Below are 19,855 nucleotides of genomic sequence, written 5' to 3' on the forward strand. Positions count from 1 at the left end.
TGATTGACGTTATTTCCATTTACCCCACACTCAGGTGATGTTTTAGTCCCACCCCTTTTATTATGTTTAAAATTTGCTTTTTATTAACTTACATTTATTTTCGGTTCCAACTGTGAAACCCTTTATCCTAACTTCATTAAAAAGGTAAGAATACTGAGGGGCTTTATAAAAGCGTATATTATTTCTTGTTGCAGTAATGACATCACTTCCTGCTCAAACAGGAAGGACAAGGAACCATTTTAGAGAGCCTTTGGAAACCATTTCTTGTTCAGACCAAAACCCTGTTCTGGTTGCAATATACCTTACAATAAATTGGTGTTTTCTCTGTTTGAATTGATTATGTTAAGATGATCCAGTGGGACTAGCTTATTATCAACCACTTTCCCTTTTATCTCACAAAGCAAGGAATAATTTTGTTTGCAGAACACCACAAAAATAGAGTATTATTTGAGAAGGAGAATCATCAATTACCGTAAGCATCTATGCTAGCTTATGAATAATGGGGTTGGCGGACCTTGATGAGTAGTGACACAAAGTCAATGCTAACCAAACTTTTTGTTGTATAGATTTGCTGAAATTTTAAAACAAACAGCCGCGCTAATGGACTTCAACGTTATGAAAATATTATACCGAAAATCCTCTGGATTTTTTGGGTACATAAGCTAAATGAAACAAAGCCAGGAAAAAAAAATACGAGGACATACATTTTATTTAAAAACAACATTTGAGTATCAAATGTACAAAGACTGATTTTGTGTTTCCCAAAAACAACAGTGTATTCTTTCAAGTCCACTATACATCCAGCAACGGAGTTCCACTTTCCACGTTGTCGTAAAAAATAAAAATCCAAACGTCAAAATCCAGTCAGAAAAGCTCATCTTGTCAAAATTTGGCTAACTGCCAAATCACTTTGCCATCTTCACGTCAAACAACGCTGTCTCCACTTCAGCAATATCCCGTTGAATGGCGTCTTGATAGGATAAAAAAAGAAGGAAAAGTTGTAAGCCCACAGTGCAACTGAAATGAATGATTCACTGTCCAGCAGCTAAAGCTAAAGAAGGCATGCTAAACTAGACTCAAATTAAGATAGCTAATAAACATACATGGCTAGCTTTCAGTTGCGTTAGCTTTCAGTTGCATTAGCTAGTACGGCGCAAGTGCGCATTATTCTGAAATAGGACTTGTGCAAGAACCATATATAAAATGTATAAACTTAATTTTGGGGGAAAAAAATTGCTATTCTCTTTGATTTGTTATTAAAAGTTCTAATGTTTAGCAAGCTAACAAGTGTGTGTGTGTGTGTGTGTGGGGGGTGTAATCCAACGTCATAACGGTTTAATAATTTCAGGATGTTTAGTCGATGTGACGCAATAAATAAAAAGATTTGGCAGATTTGCGCACATTCTTTGTCATTCTTTTTACTTTGTAGTAGGTTATACAGTGAAATGCAGATAGTTTTGATAATGTAAGATCTGTCGAATTGTTGTAAGGCTCTGAATTGATTACTTCTAATTCACCAAACAAGGAGTCTGCAAAATTAAGTCAGTGTTGAGTAAGTGCGACAATAATTTACAAATAAATTCATCAACTGACCACCAGAGGTGGTGAATCAGTTGATTCGGAACATGCTTTTGCATGAAACGTAATTACACAACAACATGGATGTTCAAACCAATTACAATCAAAAGAACAAAACACTGGCATGTGAGCAAACAATGCAGTATGGAAATTAAGATCCATTGTCTGAATGGACAAAATGTCAACAACAAAGCCATCAAAGCAGGTACACGATCGACCAATAGATAGACAACATAATAGCATCCAATAACTAATAAAGACACCCTTCAAACATTAGCAATTTTCACATATGTACTATTCAAAATTAGAACAAAATGTCCCCTGTAGCTTTCTTAATCTTGAAATATGGCAGTGAAATAAAACTGTGACATGGGATTGGCTATATTTATCAAGTTTCCAACTTTAAGACCAAATCAGAAATTTTTAGCAAAAATGGAGAAGATAGAACCTCGTGGAGAAATGTGGCCATTTCTGTAAAATACCAACAGGAGGCAACACAGCCAATGTCCACATAAAGCCGTTATAGCAGTAAAAAATAGCTTATATTATTAACAATAATGAAAGTAGACAAATAATGTGAATGGTTTTCATGTACTACCATAAAGTTACATTTACAAACTTAGCCTTTGTTTTTGCATTCCTACCCGCTAACTTCAGGTCTTTTGCTAGCCTTTAGAATTACAATGGAATAGATGCAATAAATATTCCAGATAGGCCTAAATGTAGGGTACGGTCTGTTTAAAATAGGAGTGCGTTATCAGAATCAAATATAGTGAACCTATAATCCCTAGAAAGTCAAATTTTCTATTCATTACATCAATGAGCTCAATAAGCATGTAAATAAATACTCAAGCCAAACTTAGAAAACTTACAGTGCTGTCTTCTTTTTCCTCAAAATTCAAATTCTTCATTCCAGTCTCGTGCAACTGTGGAAAAGATAAGAAATAAGGAATGACACTCTCATCAACATACATTACATTCACACATATATAGAAAATAAGTGGACCATTCAATGCGATTGCCGTTTGGGTCTTCTGATTTAAAATGTTAATTGCAAGTGACTAAAGATGACTGACATTCCAGCATACAATCAATTTGAATGTGAGGAATAAGTTTATCTCTGACTAAATACACCATTGTCTCCCAGCTTCACGGTAACAACTATTGATTAAAAACTGATATTTTTACTTGAGAATAGCAACCTCCAACATGAAACTTTCCCAATCTGTTATTAACAAGACTGATTGTCAACTGTTATCATACTATAGGATTTTACAATGTTTGGGAAGCCAAATAAAGCAAACGATTCTTACTATAGATTCACTAATGGAATCTAACTAATAATTACTCATAACAATAACAATTTATCCTTTAGTGTTTTGAGGTGGTTGGCAACAAGGATTACCTAGCCAACACTTCTTTTTTGCAAGACTGAAAAAGCAATGCCTGTAGTACATGGTCAGTGAAGCACCCTGCATTTTTAACTACGGCATGTGCAGACGTGTACCAAACATACGTAACTGAGTGTATGTGTGCTCTGGGGAAAGTCAGGCATCCTTGAGTTGTCAATTGACTACTTTTTTTTTAACCTGCCACAACATCAGAGCTGGTATTGTATTCACCTTGTAAGTCTGTGTGTCTGTGTCTGTGTGTGTGTGTCTCTCTCTCTTGGCAAAATGTGGCCCTGGAGACACATACTGTAGTGTGAACTAAAGCAGAGGCAGTTTTGAGTATTTTGCCAGGTGTATTGGTCCGTCTGTTTTCAGACAGATTTTGTCACTACAATAGCATCAAAACTGTGCAAGATACAGTGACAAGACATTAAAGGTGTGTAATTGAGATCAAAATGGCGGCCAACTTTGAAAATTGATTTGATCTGAGAAAGGGGGCTGGAAGTAGAGGTAGAAAGTAGGGAGGGGGTCATTGCCACACCACTTTATGCCCCTGGACGGATTTGGTATTGCAGCTGGTGCTATCCAATCACAAGATGGTCGCTATTTTTTTTTTTTTTACATAATTGCAAAAACCAAATTCTCAGATAAAGCAATTCGTATTGCATATTGTATGGTTTTATGTTATTTTGGGGGGATCTATAGCCTCAGGGTTTTGTTGTAAGGACGTCTGACAGTTTTTACAGCTACTTTTTACACTTCGGAAAGAAAAAGTAAAGAAAAAAAATACATTTGAGGAGGGCGGCCAAACTTTTCTGCCTTTCTATGCTCAAAGTGACTTGCTATCAATTTAGTTAAGTAATATATAGGAAATGTTCAATGATCCATGCTTAGGCAATTTCAGACTATCTGGACTGTGAATGAGTGTAAATGTTTTGCTTAAATTCATCCCTAATCACGAAAAAAAGTTTTTATGTCGCAAGTTAAGACATTTCTTAAATGAGAAAATGTGCCTTTTTAATTCATATTTAGATATTAACATTTTTGCAGTGTCATTCTTTTGGCAAATTCTCCTCACATCTGACAGTTTCTCATTTTGCGGAAATTTGGAGGTTGTCTGAGAATTATTTTTCCAGGCGTAAAACCAAAAGCGAGATATGAGATAATAATTAGCACACATCGAATGCACCACATGGCACCTGATATTAAAAACATTGAACAAATGGATTTGAATAAAATTATGGCTTTTGTTAAGATGCCTCTACAGGTCATGATTACAGTTATTCGCAAATTACCCTAACCTACAATACTAACTTTAACTTGTAATCAAAAAATGTTAGTCAAAATTTGGATGTTCACACATGCTTTCAAACTCCTGCCAGTTATAGAAGTACAAGCAATGTTTAGCATGATTCACCCCAGCCAACTTGTACTAGGTGTCTTAATAAAACTTTTGAATTTGAGTTAAACGTTATGAAGGGAGATGCAGCAGTAAAGCAGCAAAAACTGGTGCTGAACCAAAAGTTTGCATGGCCAGTCTCTACACCGTAGAAATTGAAGAGTGATCAGATCTTTTGGGATTGCAAACCCACCAGAGTCACTTGTTGCTAAGGAGCTAGGGTGGCACAATTACGGTCAAAATTATAATCACTCCTATTTTGATCAATATTGCGGTCACGATTATTCAGTGATCAGGACACAATATTGTTATTGCACTTTCGCATTTAAATTAAAACAGAGCACTGCTTTCACTTTCGAATTGCTTTGGTTATTTCAGTCTGTCTTTGGAAGCTGGATACAGTGTTATGGCTATACAGTGGTCGCTCTTACCGATGTCTGAGTTGCCACTGAACAAGGGATTCAGCGAGGTAACGCTAGCAACGTTATTCTTCTTCGACTTCATCGTACGGCAGTTTATGGATTTTTCATGGGTTTGAACGAGTTAGTTGTGTTGCATTGCTGACAAGTCATGTGCACTCTTTGCATATGATTTCCTCTGGCTTAACATCACTTGCCCTCAATCTGAAATACTTCTGAAGAATAATGATCTATATTGATGGACTAGCTCTTCGCCTCCTGCTCCAGACATTGAATTTTTGTGACGCATGTCTGCTCTCTGTTGTATACTCTTTTACTCTGGATTCCATCCACAACATGAAAGAACACTTTCACAGGCTGCCGCTGGAGACTTGTTTCTAGATGGTAACCCAATAACTGAGAAAGTCTCTCAAGCAGGTTACGATTAGACATCGACAGCAAATAGTTACGGTTAGATGGTTGAGGTTGGGTATTGATCTTTAATGGTTACAGTCGCCGGGAAGCAAGTTTCATAAAATGTTTGTGTGTTTTAGCAAATACAGGGTAACCATTTGGACACGATACCGCTGCAGGGTGTGCACAGCGGCACGACAACTCCCAAAAAGATTGTGCGCGCCCCCTGTGGTTGGCTGTTTAGGAAGAGCTAATTTGATATGCGATCATTTTCCACAAGTGGAGCATCCATTTTAAACATCATTAGAGCAATGATTTATATTAGATTAATTGCGCAACCCCACAAGGAGCCACATTTAGTGTTGTGTCAGGGATTTACATATGCGATTACAGAGTGCGATTGCCAGCGCTTCACTGGTTAGCTAGCTAGTCAAAAGACGAGCAGGAACATATTACAAGTCTGAACGATATTTTCAAATAGCTCTGCGTGTAATACTATAAAATAAATGAAAGGATCCGTCTTTGAATGTTTAAATGTTTTAACTCGTAAACCCTGTTTTTCAACAGCTGACATTAAAGACAACTATTGGGCGCAACCTAAGATTTTAATTATATTTCAGCAGTATGCCTAACTGTCACGCTCTATTTTAATGATATGTCAAAACCCCGTAAAAGTAAAACTGTTCTTTTCTAAAGTATTCTAATTTATTTTGAATTGAACCATGAAATGTCTCTTCCAGAGTCAGATGATGGATCGCTAACAATTCTTTATTGATGTACATCCTTGCCACATTATACACTAGGGGGCAGAACTGTCCTACCTTCAAACATCATTTCAGTCAAAATTAACTGCTATGATGCAGAAAAACTAAATACTAAAGACATAACGTCGAACGACATGTCGTACTAATGACATCATGTTTGAGTGGTCGGTTGACAGATGTTAAACTGATCTGACAAATTTGAGGTAATTTTATGACATTAATTTAATCTAACTTAAAAATTATACTTACAATTCCCCGTTGCAGTGCGAATCACCCGAATCCTACAATTCGCGACATCGTGGCGGCTGAATTTCAACCCTTTAAAATAGAAAAATAAAGGTTCAGAGAGGAAATGTGATAACAGCACACCCTACTGGATGCATATATATAGCAGTAAAGACAACAACGCTAGTTAGTCTGAAAACACTCACATTTACAAAACGGTTAAGAAACATACCATTTAGCTTGGATCAGTAGATCTCTTTTCTTCTTTGACGCAATTTGTGAAACATCGAGGGAATCCCTGCAAAACACGAAACATGATTACGATCATTTTTGAAGTCACAATTAACAAAACTGCAACTGACATTGACATAAAAAGGAAATGAATAGGCTTTTTGATTTAAGGATCTTTTTAAGCGTATTTTCGAGAACGTTTCAGAGCTCATTAACATATTAAGAAAATCGTAAATAAGTCATGGCATAATAAGTGAGGAAAATGTTTCATCTTTGGTTCAAAATGCAACAAAATTAGTCTTTAGCTGTAACATTCACTTAAGTATAGCTTTGAGAAGACATTGTTATGTGCAGGGTAGTACTAATCCTTTGGATTTAATAATATAGTTAAATATATAACTACACTCTAAGTGATTATATGTAATATGTAACACGTTTTATTCTTTGTAGTATTTGCTTTCATGTGTGGATACATCTACAACCTTGTCCGTGACACTGTGATATTAAGATTCATTTATTTCTATATTTAATGTTAATATAGTATTTTTGTTTCCTTAAATTCAAATACTAATTCTAGTGAGGCTTTCTGATATAAAAGTCTTTCTTTACATGTCTTGCAGGTGTAATGTAAATGGAAAACAAAATTAATATACATATTTAAATTATTTCTCCATTCAATGCCTGAAAGGGTTAAAAGCCAACACCCTATTTTGTATTTCGAAGTATATCTAAGGTTTTATCACATATAGAACCTCTATTTAGCACACAAATCAAAATATAGTGCATGTATAGTGTCTACATTGACAGAACTGATGTCAATAGTCCTATTTTGAGCTTTTAGACAACTTGTCACAATTTATTTAAACTATTTTAAATTAGTAAGTGTTAAGCATCTAACATTCTTTAAAAAAAATCTGGTTAGTAACTACATTTGCACACTGTGTGGAAAGATAATGTGAAAAACTATCACATTTTAAATACGTTTTGATTTACAATTCGATGAAAAACCTAAAAAAAATAATAATACATTAAAAAGAACCAAAAATATGCTTCAGTTTGTTGTGTTGATGCCATTCTGCCTCAATACAATATGTAAAAGACGTAACATTTGCTTATAATTGTTGTTTTTGTCGAGTAAATTCACACAAGGGCATTTGCCCTTTCAAGGACAAAGCAAATTTTAAATGCGTAGGTTGAAATAACTCCCAACAGGTCGAGAAAATGTACTTGTCAAAAGATTTAACTGAGTTAAATCGAAAGAGAGCTAGCAAACATGCACAATACATCCACTATAACACGATTAGATACATTATACACTCTTTAAAACGTTTTCTGGGCTCTAAACTGACAACACACCATGGCCATTTTTACAACACTGCGTCTAACTGTCCTTCTACCCACCATTTTGCCATACACTCGATTCGTCTTTTACAGCTACAAAAGTCTCATTACTCGTTATGTTCTTACCCATTTCCCAAGCCGAGTCTATCCGCCGTCATCTACCCCGGCCATTGTAGCTTTTTTCGGGCGTTTTTTTGTCGTTTTGGTGGTGTTTTTTCGGCCGCATCGTTCCGCTCTTCCTCTCCTCTCCACTCTCGCCGCCTCGCTGTTCTTGTTGTGTGTCCTCCTCTGCCTCAGCCTGAGCTCATATCCTTCAGCGGCTCTGCCCACTTTGCTCTCAACGTAAGCCAAACTCCACTTCCTCTCTCCAGCCCCATCTAAGCTAGCTCCAACCAGCCCTACTGAACCTGAAAAACCACCGAAACTCTTCTTTTACCGAGCCCAAGTCCTCAAAAGTACATTTTAAACGTTTTCAAAAACTAATTTAACGTTGTTGTTTTTTGGGGGAATGACAGAATGTACGTACGCCGCAAACCAATCAAACCAAGCCAACTTTGAACGATAGTAACCGTCAACTTTACCATTATGAAATGAATTAGGCACAATTTAAACAAATCTTTCATTTTGTAAAAAGTTATAGGATACTTATGTAACATATTGCCCTGCAAAGCCAAAGTGCAGTAACTAAAAGCAAAAGAAAGAAATGTCTTTAAAGTTTGTTTACTGTCCCAACAAATGAATACATGGCACATTGATGATATATTATGGTTTACTAGCTTGCTATTGAATCATTTTTACCCCAGTCAGTTCTAACCTCCATAATCTTATAGTGTTAGGCTACATATTGCTATATAAAGATAGGTGTAGCCTAGGCCTACATGTTCTCTTTAAGGGGTAGGGAAACACATTTTCTCTATGCAATGTGTCTGCTTTCAGACTTCCCTCTCATCGGGTATATATGAAAACTCAAAACACAGGTAAATAGCTTGTATTTGCTGTGTAATAACCTCCTATTTGCTTCGAAAACTCTTTAAATATTGTATACAGAGCTGTCAATAACTGATCCACAACATGTTTATGCAGCTTACAACATAGTTCAGACTTCAAATTTAGTTTACTGAAAGCTACCAAATCTTCTACAAAGGTAATCTCATATCTCAGTAGTGAAATCACAATAAAGAAGGTCTTCTGGTAATTCAATACATGAGTAGTCTATATGAATTAACCATATGGTAAAGCCTATTTTTGTATACTCCTATTATGTTGGCAAGACAGCAACTCTGAGGTTCACTCTATGGTCATAGGCCACTCTATGTTGCAATGAGATATGCCATGCACAGGAGGGATTTTTGATATTTTATATTTGTATATTAGAATACATACAATGCAAATAATTCTTCTGAAAGTGAGACTGGAACGCTGCTTCGTTAAGGCTCCTCTGAATAACGATAATAATATCTGAGAATTAAAGCCTGCCTTGCCCGTGACAAAATCATTTATGAACATATTCATTTTAAGAGTGAACCAAATCTAATGGGTACAACCAAATATAGCAAACGTTAGTTCAGTCAGTGCAGCCTTTCTTAGACGGTCTATGGAGTCTGTGGAATGCACTCCACCCTCATCCCTGACCAATGAGAGGTTTGACACAACTGCGCATGCTCTCTGCAGTGGAAGATTTCTATAAAAAGATCATCACCCTAGCAACAAGAGTGTCCTGCAAGTGCTTTAGAAATCCAATAGGGAAGCAAACAGCCATATAGCCTATTGACTGACTGGTTAGATTGGTTTGAATGGGGAAGTGCTTTCCCACCAAATATGTTGAGATCACACAATAAAAAAGGGTCTTTTAGCTTTATATGTGCAAGTCACCTAAATGATGCGATCTCTAGCTTTTAGAGATCGTGAAAGTACTCTAATAGACCCCGGTGTTGCAACACACAGATTAGTGAATACCCTTCTCTTGAGGGCACCAATTTGGTATCACTTAAGGCAGGCTGTAACCATAGGTGCTGCATGAAACGCTTGCTCAACTGAACTGTATAGTTCAGATGTCAGTTTGGTTGTTGTTGTTTTTTTTTTGCTGTCTGATACAGCGTTGTTATTTTAGGATTTTACTGTAGTAGCTGTAAACAAATGTGTCAATAAAGGATACATGTAATTTTAGATAGATTAGCTAATCAGGAGGGAGTGTTTTTATAAAGGCTTAATATATAATACGCAATATTAAAAATGTCTAACATAGATTTTTCTATATCTAGTCTATGAACTGCATATCGCTAATATTTACGTCATTTGGATGAGGCTTTAGGTTCTCATCGTAGCACGTTATGTTAATTTTGCACTGAAGTTCTTATTTAAAGGAGAAAACACTTTGTACTTTTTCAAGTATTTAATTAACACAGAAGTATACAAAATAGGCTTTACCATGTGGTTATTTCATATTGACTATTTATTTATTAAATTACAGCAAACACCAGCTAAAGCGTGTTGTGTATGGCTATCGAGACAGGAAATTACATAGGGGTAGAAGATTTGGCAATATTGTCCAGCCCTATGGTACCACTTATGATACATAGGCACAATCTGGACTTGCAACATGGATGTTTTTTCAAAATGGGAAGGCAGAAACGCAATCTTCTGTTTTGTAAAATGTAATGGATACAGCACTGTTGCAGGACGTTGCCTTAACAGCACCATCAACAGACAGGAATGCATTCATGGGTGTTGTGTTTCAGGTAAATGCATACACGAACACCATGTGGCATAACATATAACCTTTAGCAGTTGACATAAGAACAGGCTATGTTCTATGTTTGCTTTTCAATTAGTGGGACAAATTATTCAGTATACTGGTGTGGTCATGTTCAACAAACAGCAAAGATCAATTGTGAAGCATGTCGAGGGAGTTTGGAGGGACAAGAGTGGTGTTTCAAAATCTGAGTGATTTAAGTTCATGTTTTGAAGTTTTTGTGGTTGCTAAACCTATTTTTTCTATTGTGTGTGTGTTTAATAGCGGCTAAACTGAAAGTAAAGAGTGAAAAATCATACTGTGGTGTAAGCGAATGTAACCTGATCTCTGTGGTCACAGTCAGAGCTGCTTCTCTGTGCAAAGTTCAGGCCGTCATCTTAGAATGTGACAACCCCCTTTCAGCTTAAGATTTGTATCTTCCTGTGTGGGGAAGAGGAAAACATCATCCTAAATAAGCATTAAATCTCCATGCAAAGTCAAGATATAGCTAATGCACAGGCATTTTGTGGTTTTGTATCGGTATAGTTCCTCACTTCCCTCTCCTGCTCCAGATCCTTAAGGCCTCAAACCAGTCAGTGCGGAATTTCAACCTGCATTGAAAGAAACTGCAGGCTCCTGGTGTTATTTTGTGCTGCCATCTGGTGGGCTTTCAAAGCACTGTACTAGATGTACAGAAATACGACCAGACCTTAAAATAAGCTCTGGTCTGGCTTTGTTTTCCGATAAAGGGAACCCATACAGGTTTGCACATAGTGTCTGATGTCTTTCCCAAGTAGCCTAATATTCACTTCAAGAGAGGGAGGGATTATTTGTAGTGGTAAATATAAGTATATATATATATATTGGCCTACATATTAAATAGCACGATTACATTGTGTCTCTCTGTCTGTCTGAGTGAGTGAGACAAAGACATAGATTGAATTTGTGTTTACGTTTTGCATGTGGATTGGCTAAATGGTTATCACCGTCACTGATCCATTGACTCCTTATCGCTTGTCTTTTCTGGTCAAGATTTTCCCTGGAATCTGCGGTCGTGACCCAGGGGTCTGGAAAATTGTGTTTTCCATGGTCTATGGGTAAACAGAGAAATGTTGCCTTCAGATGCTGTCGAATTTCTGTCACTTAACAGTCCAACCCCAAATGTGCAGAAAAGTGGTAAGAGATGTTAAACTTATCTGTGACACTCAAGTATCAAGATAGTAAACTAAACAGCCATGCACTGAAAAAACGTTTCATTTCTCATTGCGCCATCCAGCTCTCGTCTGCACCAATCGTGGATTACAGTGGTTCTAGCTCCACCTAGTATCGGATCAGTTTTCTAGGTACCCCAACAGAGGGGTAACAAGAAACAGGACAGGATGGAACGGTTCTATTGCTACCATCCACAACTTTTTGTAATGGAAATGCAAAATAACTGTTCTAATGTGTAACAAGCTGAACTGAACGTGACTGCTCGGTGAAAACGAAGCAAGATGGGATGTTCCAGGGCTCACTTTGCCAAAAAAAAGTAAAGGTTATGAAGTATTTAGAATTGATTTAGACTCAAGAATTAGCATTATCTTCAAAGTTTTGTTATTTGACTTAAAATAATTGATTACAAAACTATTGGCTGCTGTCTCTGTAGTGTTGTCTCTCTACAGTAAGAAACAATGCAGTGAAGAAATGCAAATATAGGACTCACCAAGGTCATGTCCTCTGTATTGTTGTTTCTGGTAATGTGCGGCTATAACAGCCTGATGGAAGAATTAACATGCTACACACACACACACACACATACACACACACACACGCACACACACACATACACACACACAAAAGTTGAGTTGGTTGTATGGGGAATTTGCATTTAGACTACTATGCATGGGGATCCTTTGTGTATAATAATACCTTCACAATTACACAACTAACAACTTAATAAAGTGTGAAAATGATTTAAAATAATTAAATATTCTCTGACATATTTTTGAACTGGAGTGAGAATTAGAGTGATGAATACATACACGTCTTTGGCGTTTAGACCCCGTTGTGATGTAGTATATTTAGGGGGTAGTGATGATATGATTAGTTTAGGAACATCCCCCCCTGGGGTCTAGACCAGTGGTTCTCAGACTGTTTGCCCTGAAATTAGTCTAATTTATAAATATTGACATAGGATCATATGTAGAGGTGTGTCTTGGAAATAGTTGTTTTCATAAATGGTGTGCCTTATTACAAAAATGTGTGAGAACAGGTCTAGTCCCTGGTGGTGAAGAGAGTTGGTTGAAGATCTGGATGATGGAGACTGTGGAGCAGGAATGGAGACTGGATGTGATGGAGACTAAAGGAGAATGGTTCATTCTGACCGCAGCAGAAATCAGAACAGATTTAAAGTTTGGCAGCAAGGATATCTGGTTGGTTTAACACAACTGAACGGCCATTGTCAGCCGATGGAGTAGAAGCCAGAGGGTGCGAGAGGGAAAGATTGTGAATGAATGAGAGCGTTGTCCTTATAGAACTGTCGCTAAGCTTCAAATCATATTAGTAGTCCAGGATATTACAGGCCTATAAAGTCATATACTTCATAGTTTAAGGTTCTTCTCCCTAAAATGCAAACAGAATCAATCTATTGCATCATGAAAACAGACTAGAGACAGTTATTAAAATACAGTATTAACACCTACAAACTATATGAACAAAAAAAATAAGAATTTCAAAATAAAAGGCCCCCTGAAAAAGTTTACAATACATTGCAGACATTGTATGCAACCTGCCAATTACAAAATAGTGAGCTCTTAAATTATTCTATAGAACTATTAGGCCTAACTTCAGATTTTTGATTTCTCTGTTTAAGTAGGTGTGGTTGTGTAAGGTGTAGGTTCTTGCACTTCAGAATTCCCATGCTATATTTCTGTAGGCTACATTTTGGAAGCCAAAGTTGCACCTTTTACTCTGCTTCATGTATTTGACATCATTAGTTGCTTTTCAGATTCAGATTATTAATGCAAAATATAAATCAAGTAAGGAATTATGATGCTATATTATGGATTAAACTATCTGGCAGTATGTAAAAAATATATATTTTTAAATAACCCCCACTTTACCTTTGTGATGCTTACACAATAATGCCTCACTAGTTATAATCCAGGGATAGGCTATTACATATTACTACATCACTGATGAATACATTTACTTAAGTAGACTATATTTCAGTGCCAATACTATAATAACTATAATAATTCAGTGTATTAAGTACAAGAAAAAGGAGGCTTTCAAGGTTGATGACAGGGAAAAGATCAGAAGGGTACAATAGTTATTTATTGGGTTATTTTTAAAAGTATGTATTACTTGTATATATTGTCTGCATTTTATGTATTGTATACTTTTAGAGAGCATGTCTTCGCTGTGGTATTGCTACTTTGACTAAAGTAAAAAAAATCCGGTAAGGCTACTTCCCCCACCACTGTGTAGATGTTGCCAACTTGATACAGTCGACTGAAATTGTCTTGTTGACGAGCAGGTCTGTAGATGTTAGGAAGTACGAGGCTCCCTTGAATGCAGCACAAACCCACATAATGCTCCTCTTCAGCACCGGGAACAGTAGGCCAGCCTGCAGAGCTCTTCCGGAGGCGGATAATCCCCATCTTTCTGGACACGCAGTCCTAATGCAATAAGGAAGGAATCGCTATAACTCACCTCAAGGGAAACACGTTCTGGAAACAAACGCAAGTTCCGACCTACATGTCCACCACACGGAGAGGCTGAGACCAGGACGAGATGGATGTTTGGATTTCGCATTAAATAGCAAAAATTGACAGTGATAAGCCGATCGTATATAATGTGACAGCTGCTGTCGCATTTCACCTATAGTTTGGAGCAACTACTGAAAGAACACCGTGCTTGCCTTTTTCTTAATCCCAGCACCATGGTGACATACGGTCTGATTTTAACTTCTATTGTCGCGGCTCTTTGGAGGGTCAGTGGCGAACCACAGACTCACTCTTCACCCGCGACGCAGTTAAATTCAACCTCATCATCCATCATCAGCGAAGATAGACTGACACATAATGTCACCGATGCCCCCCTGGGATCCCGGATTTCACCTCTAATGACGCACCTTCCAACTCTGAAAAATATTGTTATTTTCATCTGCGTGTTAACAGCTGTTCTCATCACATGCCTGGTCATCAAAGTGGTCAGGTAGGCAGGTTGATGCAAATGTTTTCTGCTATGGCAGCTTTAAGGCCCACAATAAGAAGCCTACAAGGATGCAGGCGGTATAAATGTTGCTTTGTAGTGTTCCCTGGTAAATCAATCAATTAGGAGCATGTGGTTATGTGAAGTCTGGGCCTATTAATGATGGTCCTACAGGGACTTTTGTGTGGAGGCACTGGAGTAAAAAATGGTGACCTGTGTTTTTGTTTGTTTTTGTTGTTTTTTACAGTTCATTACCAGCATCTTTACATTTATCACAAATCATTTCTTTTAGGTTTACTGGAATCATATTTCATATTAGAAGTTAAATGAATGGCCATTTTCATTACTGATGAATCTGCAGATTTCTTTTTATATGAATCATTGGATATTTAAGTCTATAAAATATCAGAAAATATAAAAAGTTCCAGTACAAGTTCCCAGAGCCCAGTGTGGATTGCTTTACAAACAGCAGAATAAATCTTCACATTTGAAAGGCGTAAATAGAGGAAAGCATTAGTTTGAGCGTGGATATATGTGACCATTTTAATCCTTTCCATCAGGAGAAAAAAAACAGCTAAACAATGTTTACAGCTGTTGGTGTGGTTGAGTCAGTCAGCCTAAATTTCTTGTGTTGGCCTCATGTTTGGCAATGTTTGCTTCCCCCACAGATCTGGGAGACGAATCAGAAAAACAAGAAAATATGACATTATAACAACACCTGCGGAGCGAGTGGAGATGGCCCCTCTTAATGAGGAGAACGATGATGAGGATGACTCAACGCTCTTTGACGTCAAATACAGGTTTGTTCTTTTTTAAAAATACTTCATGTTATTATTAGAGCGAAGAAAAGCCTTTGTTCTCCACTGTTTTCTCCTTTCTAAATAAGAACAACTGCAGGCTTAATGAGAACATTATTAGGTTATGGTCGATAATTCTGTGGCTACTGTAACAGTTGAGATATTTACCACTAAAATGTAGACTATCCCTGAGGAAAACGTGTTTCTTTGTAAGGTAGATTTGGAGATAAGTGTACTTTTATTTTTAAAGAATGTTTTGTAGTATTTATACTTTTAAAGTGCCTAGTTGTGCTTGTCTTACTTTTTCTCAATGCCTCTACTTATCTCATACGTTCCCATTGTAGTCATAAACTGTGACTATGTAAAGCACCCTGTGACTCTTATTAAACATCGCTGGGTGACACTATAGTTTTGGCAAAGTTAGTTAGCTTGTGCTACTTCAACAGATGTCAGACTGTCGCACTGTTCTTATTAGACATCTATTGCACTTATTATTAAGCACACAAAAATGTGAAGTAATGCGATGCAGCATGAAACCACACTGACAGAACAGGAACATCAAGCTGCAGCATTTGCTGCTGGCTCTTTTTGAGGGAAAAACTATTTTAAAGAAACATAGTTTTAGTTTATCTGATATTGACATTAGGTTTCACCCTTCCGTCCTTTCTATTGTTCTTCACCACAACCACTTCCTCAAAGGAAGATATGGCGTCCTGTTTACCTGACATTCTTTACTTCCAAGTCAGACCGGACTCTGCAGGCGAACATATTTCCTTAACACCAGATACAATTCTGTCAAGTAACTGTGAGTTTTCATGTTTGTTTTTTTGCAGGTGAACCCCAGCATGGACGTCGATATTTGATAACTCCTGTTTTGCCTGTGACAACTGAAGTAACTTTTGTGTTGTCCAAGTCCCTCCAGATCAGCAACTTCATAATGCTGCTTGTGCATGGCTTGTATCTGTGTTGAAAGAACTGGAGCCACCTGGATATAATGTTTGATGCCAACTTACTACATGGAAATAACATATTCTTTCTTACGTTTTCTGAAAATGATTGTCATTTTTACACTACAGTGTGTTGAGCTGAGGAGTGTATGAAGCAACGCTTTCTTTGAAGCTATGATAAACTAAAGGCCGTCAGTTAAATGCATACAATTTTATCATGCAACAAATATTGTGCAAAAGACTTTATTCAAATTTAAAAAAATATGCACATTGAAGAATCTATTGATATACAGTAATTGATATTTTTAACTAACTTTCATACCAAATATATTTCTATCTACTAACCACTTTATTGTGCATCTATACTGTCAAAGGCAGTTTGTCCTTATGTATGGAGTAAGCGTATATTTTTTTACTGTGTTGTTGTTGTAGACGTTCTTGTTTTGCTGCTATCTCAGCTGAAGTTTAATGTTTTAGAGGTTCAAATTTGATTTAAAGCTCAAATAATATAGTCAGGGTATATTTGTAATGTGTTTATGGGATACGTCAATTTGCTATGAATGTGAATGCTGTAATCTGTTGTGATCTGGTGCATTCAATCATGTGACAATGTCATTTTTATCAAATAACCACTTAACGATACCGACAACAGGTTCGCAGGGATGTAGCTGCAGTATTTAACATGTTCGACACGCTCCCGGTGTCTTATTTTCTAAATCATGTCACCATATAATGTCTAGATACTGATTCCCAAAATCTAGCATCTCTTCTTAGAGATAGTGAACAGCTAGTAAAGTATCATGGAAAGTCTCCCGCAACACTTTCCATTAATGGCTCACTTGCTCTTTTAATGTCTTACTTGAAAAGAGTTTCAGTGCCATACAGAGGCTGTTTTTATTTTTTTTTCAACTGGCGACACTGGCTTTGACTTTATGGAAATGTTTTGACGTGTAGATTTAATCCAGATGTTTTACCTGATCTTGAAAAAGCCCTGGAATGAATTGGTCATTTAACTCAAATACCAAATACACAATAATCAACTGAGAAAGGCCTGATACAAAGTACACAAAAGAAATAGCAGAGGAGTTTACAAACCTTCCTTGTCTCTGTATGCACCCTGAATGTAATAACTAACAACACTGCAGAGTACACCTAGATTAGGTTTCTGCAGCAAACGTGTGGGCGAATGTGGGTGTTGTAGGTGACCTTGCTTTAATCCAAACTGTTATTTGATAGTGCAAAATGGCCTACAGCTGCAGCTGTTTCCGAATGACCTCCATCATAGTTAACAGAAAATAACTTGTACGACATTTTCTTTCCAGGAGAAAGAACATTGTGAATTTTCCTTTGTTTGAAACAAAGTGATTGAAATTCATAGAAGACTGGATACATTTACTGTCCGATATGCACGCAGTATGGAGTGTGTGTGTGTATGTCTGAGGTTTTTAAATCATGTGAATCAAAATTTTAACCGTATATATTTTTTAATATAATGTCCTTTAGCAGACTGCTATTTTCTATGTTTTTCATCAGGCTATATGACCACTGTTCATTCCAGTATTGTGTAATGTTTCATTTTAGACCTTCAGTGTCTCAGGCGAGTATATCACCCATGTACAGTTGTACTCTTCTATCTTGGCAGCAAGTTTTATTGTATCTTTAGTTGTGTGTGGAAAAACCCTGCTTATTTGAAGATGCTAATTCTGGAACTTTATTAGAACTGAATCATCTGCTACAGACAGTTCCTCTTATAAAATGAATCAAAGTCATTGTGGTAGCTAGACTGTAGCTAATTTCCCTAATCCCACATTTAAACCGAAAAAAAGCGCTAAATGTTCAAACTGTTTTGGAAGTTTATTGAAAAAAAGTCCCTGTTTGGTTTTTGACACAGAGACGTGTGTAACCACAGCTGTTACCCCAGTTTCCATTTCTTTGAAACACTACTGAAATAAAACTACTTTCTTTGAAGCGTTTGAAGGGAGAGGCTTGAAATGTTTTTTTCCATTCTGATCTTTTGTGTGTCTTCTGCCACAGAAAAGTACATTCACCTTGTCAGTCACTGCAAAATTGAAGTAGCCTTGTGTCATACTGAATATTTTTTAAAACCAACCAAAATGAAACCTGCTCAAGTTGTATGTATCAAGACAAGACCAAACATGCGAAAGCTACGTATTTGTTTGCTGGAATTTGGACATTAAACAGATCTAACATAAGGTATACATAACAAACAAAAAGTAAGATAACGCTATACGGCACAATCACATCAGTGTTTCAGAAAGTTTACTGAGATGTGGCAAATTCCACATTCTTGGTAAATTAACTGATCTGTGTTGGTCACAAAGTGTTTCTATTTTTGCCAAGCTCAGACAAGCTTTCACAAAAAAATCTTTCATTGCTTCATCTGCTCTAGTACAACTTTCTAATCTATTCTTAACATGCAAGTCAACAGGCGCACCCTGTCAAAACAACACTATCATGGACAAATCACATGGCTGGAAGCGCATGAGGCTACTTATTTATCTACACATCACTGGAATACTTCCGTTAATTTTTATTAAAAGAGGCATTTTGTTGCACAAAAATACCCAAAGCATTTGGCAGAAAGCCCAGTATCAAGACAACATAAAAACTCAACCGAACTTCATGAATTTTACAGATTAGAGCTCGAAAGTACAAAAATAAAAAGGCCAAACTAGCAATGAGCAGATGTATTGGTTTGACAAATCTGCTTGGAATAAGCCTTAAAACAAACATACAGAGCTGAGTTTCTTGCCTTATGACAATAAAGTAACAAGTCTCCCACAAAACAAACTTTCTTTTAGTTTTTTTGTGCGTTTCTAATATGTAGGTTTCAGAAGTAGGATATACTATTAAGACATGTTTCCATATTTCTCCTCCTGTCAAGGATAAACCCTGAAGAGGTTTATTTCTTGGCATGTGAATGGTCAAATAGATTGATTATAGGCACAAAATACTGGCAACTTCAACAAATATCTGTATCAATCTATACTGGTTAAAATACGTACCCAAACACACTATACAAGTATAATTCATACATCATTTATAAATGAAGGCATACAAGTTATCAGCTCAACCCCCTCTCACTGTTATTGCACTGAAACTGTTGCTTACTGTATTCAAAGTACATTATGGGGCTCCTTTCTTACAGTATTTGTAAGAATATCACCAATACATTCATTAAGAAAAGGCTAAGCTCTTCTTACTACCACTATACAACTACAGTCTGACCTCACTGCATTTCCAGTGTAGAAACAGGGTTGGTGTTCTTTGAGAAAAGTTTACAAAGTGAGTTTGCTGTCGGCTAAGTCTGTGTAAACATTCTTATGTGAACAGCTGGTACACTCCCTCTTTATCCTCACAGAAGCTGAGTACAATTCAACGGGCTTCCATTTCTTCACTTGCTCTCGTGGTAACCTAACTTTAT

At 36.8% G+C, this 19,855-nt stretch overlaps 1 protein-coding gene and 1 long non-coding RNA gene across 2 annotated transcripts; one reads left to right on the forward strand and one right to left on the reverse strand.

Moving 5' to 3' along the window:
• Positions 1-691: 691 nt before the first annotated feature.
• On the reverse strand, positions 692-8,036 carry LOC310949230. The gene is made up of 5 exons (XR_014593272.1): positions 7,868-8,036; positions 6,402-6,467; positions 6,194-6,262; positions 2,451-2,504; positions 692-970 (listed from the first exon to the last, which is right to left on the reverse strand). It is a non-coding gene; the product is annotated as an uncharacterized lncRNA (long non-coding RNA).
• A 6,076-nt stretch (positions 8,037-14,112) lies between these two features.
• Positions 14,113-18,371, forward strand: fam174b (family with sequence similarity 174 member B). Its single transcript, XM_083916061.1, has 3 exons — positions 14,113-14,669; positions 15,335-15,466; positions 16,297-18,371. Exons 1-3 carry the CDS (start codon positions 14,395-14,397, stop codon positions 16,298-16,300), a joined length of 411 nt encoding a protein of 136 aa, XP_083772187.1. The 5' UTR covers positions 14,113-14,394; the 3' UTR covers positions 16,301-18,371.
• The last annotated feature ends 1,484 nt before the right edge of the window (positions 18,372-19,855 follow it).

Source organism: Echiichthys vipera (assembly GCF_963691815.1).
Source record: "Echiichthys vipera genome assembly, chromosome: 7".
In the NCBI taxonomy this organism is placed as follows: domain Eukaryota; kingdom Metazoa; phylum Chordata; class Actinopteri; order Perciformes; family Trachinidae; genus Echiichthys; species Echiichthys vipera.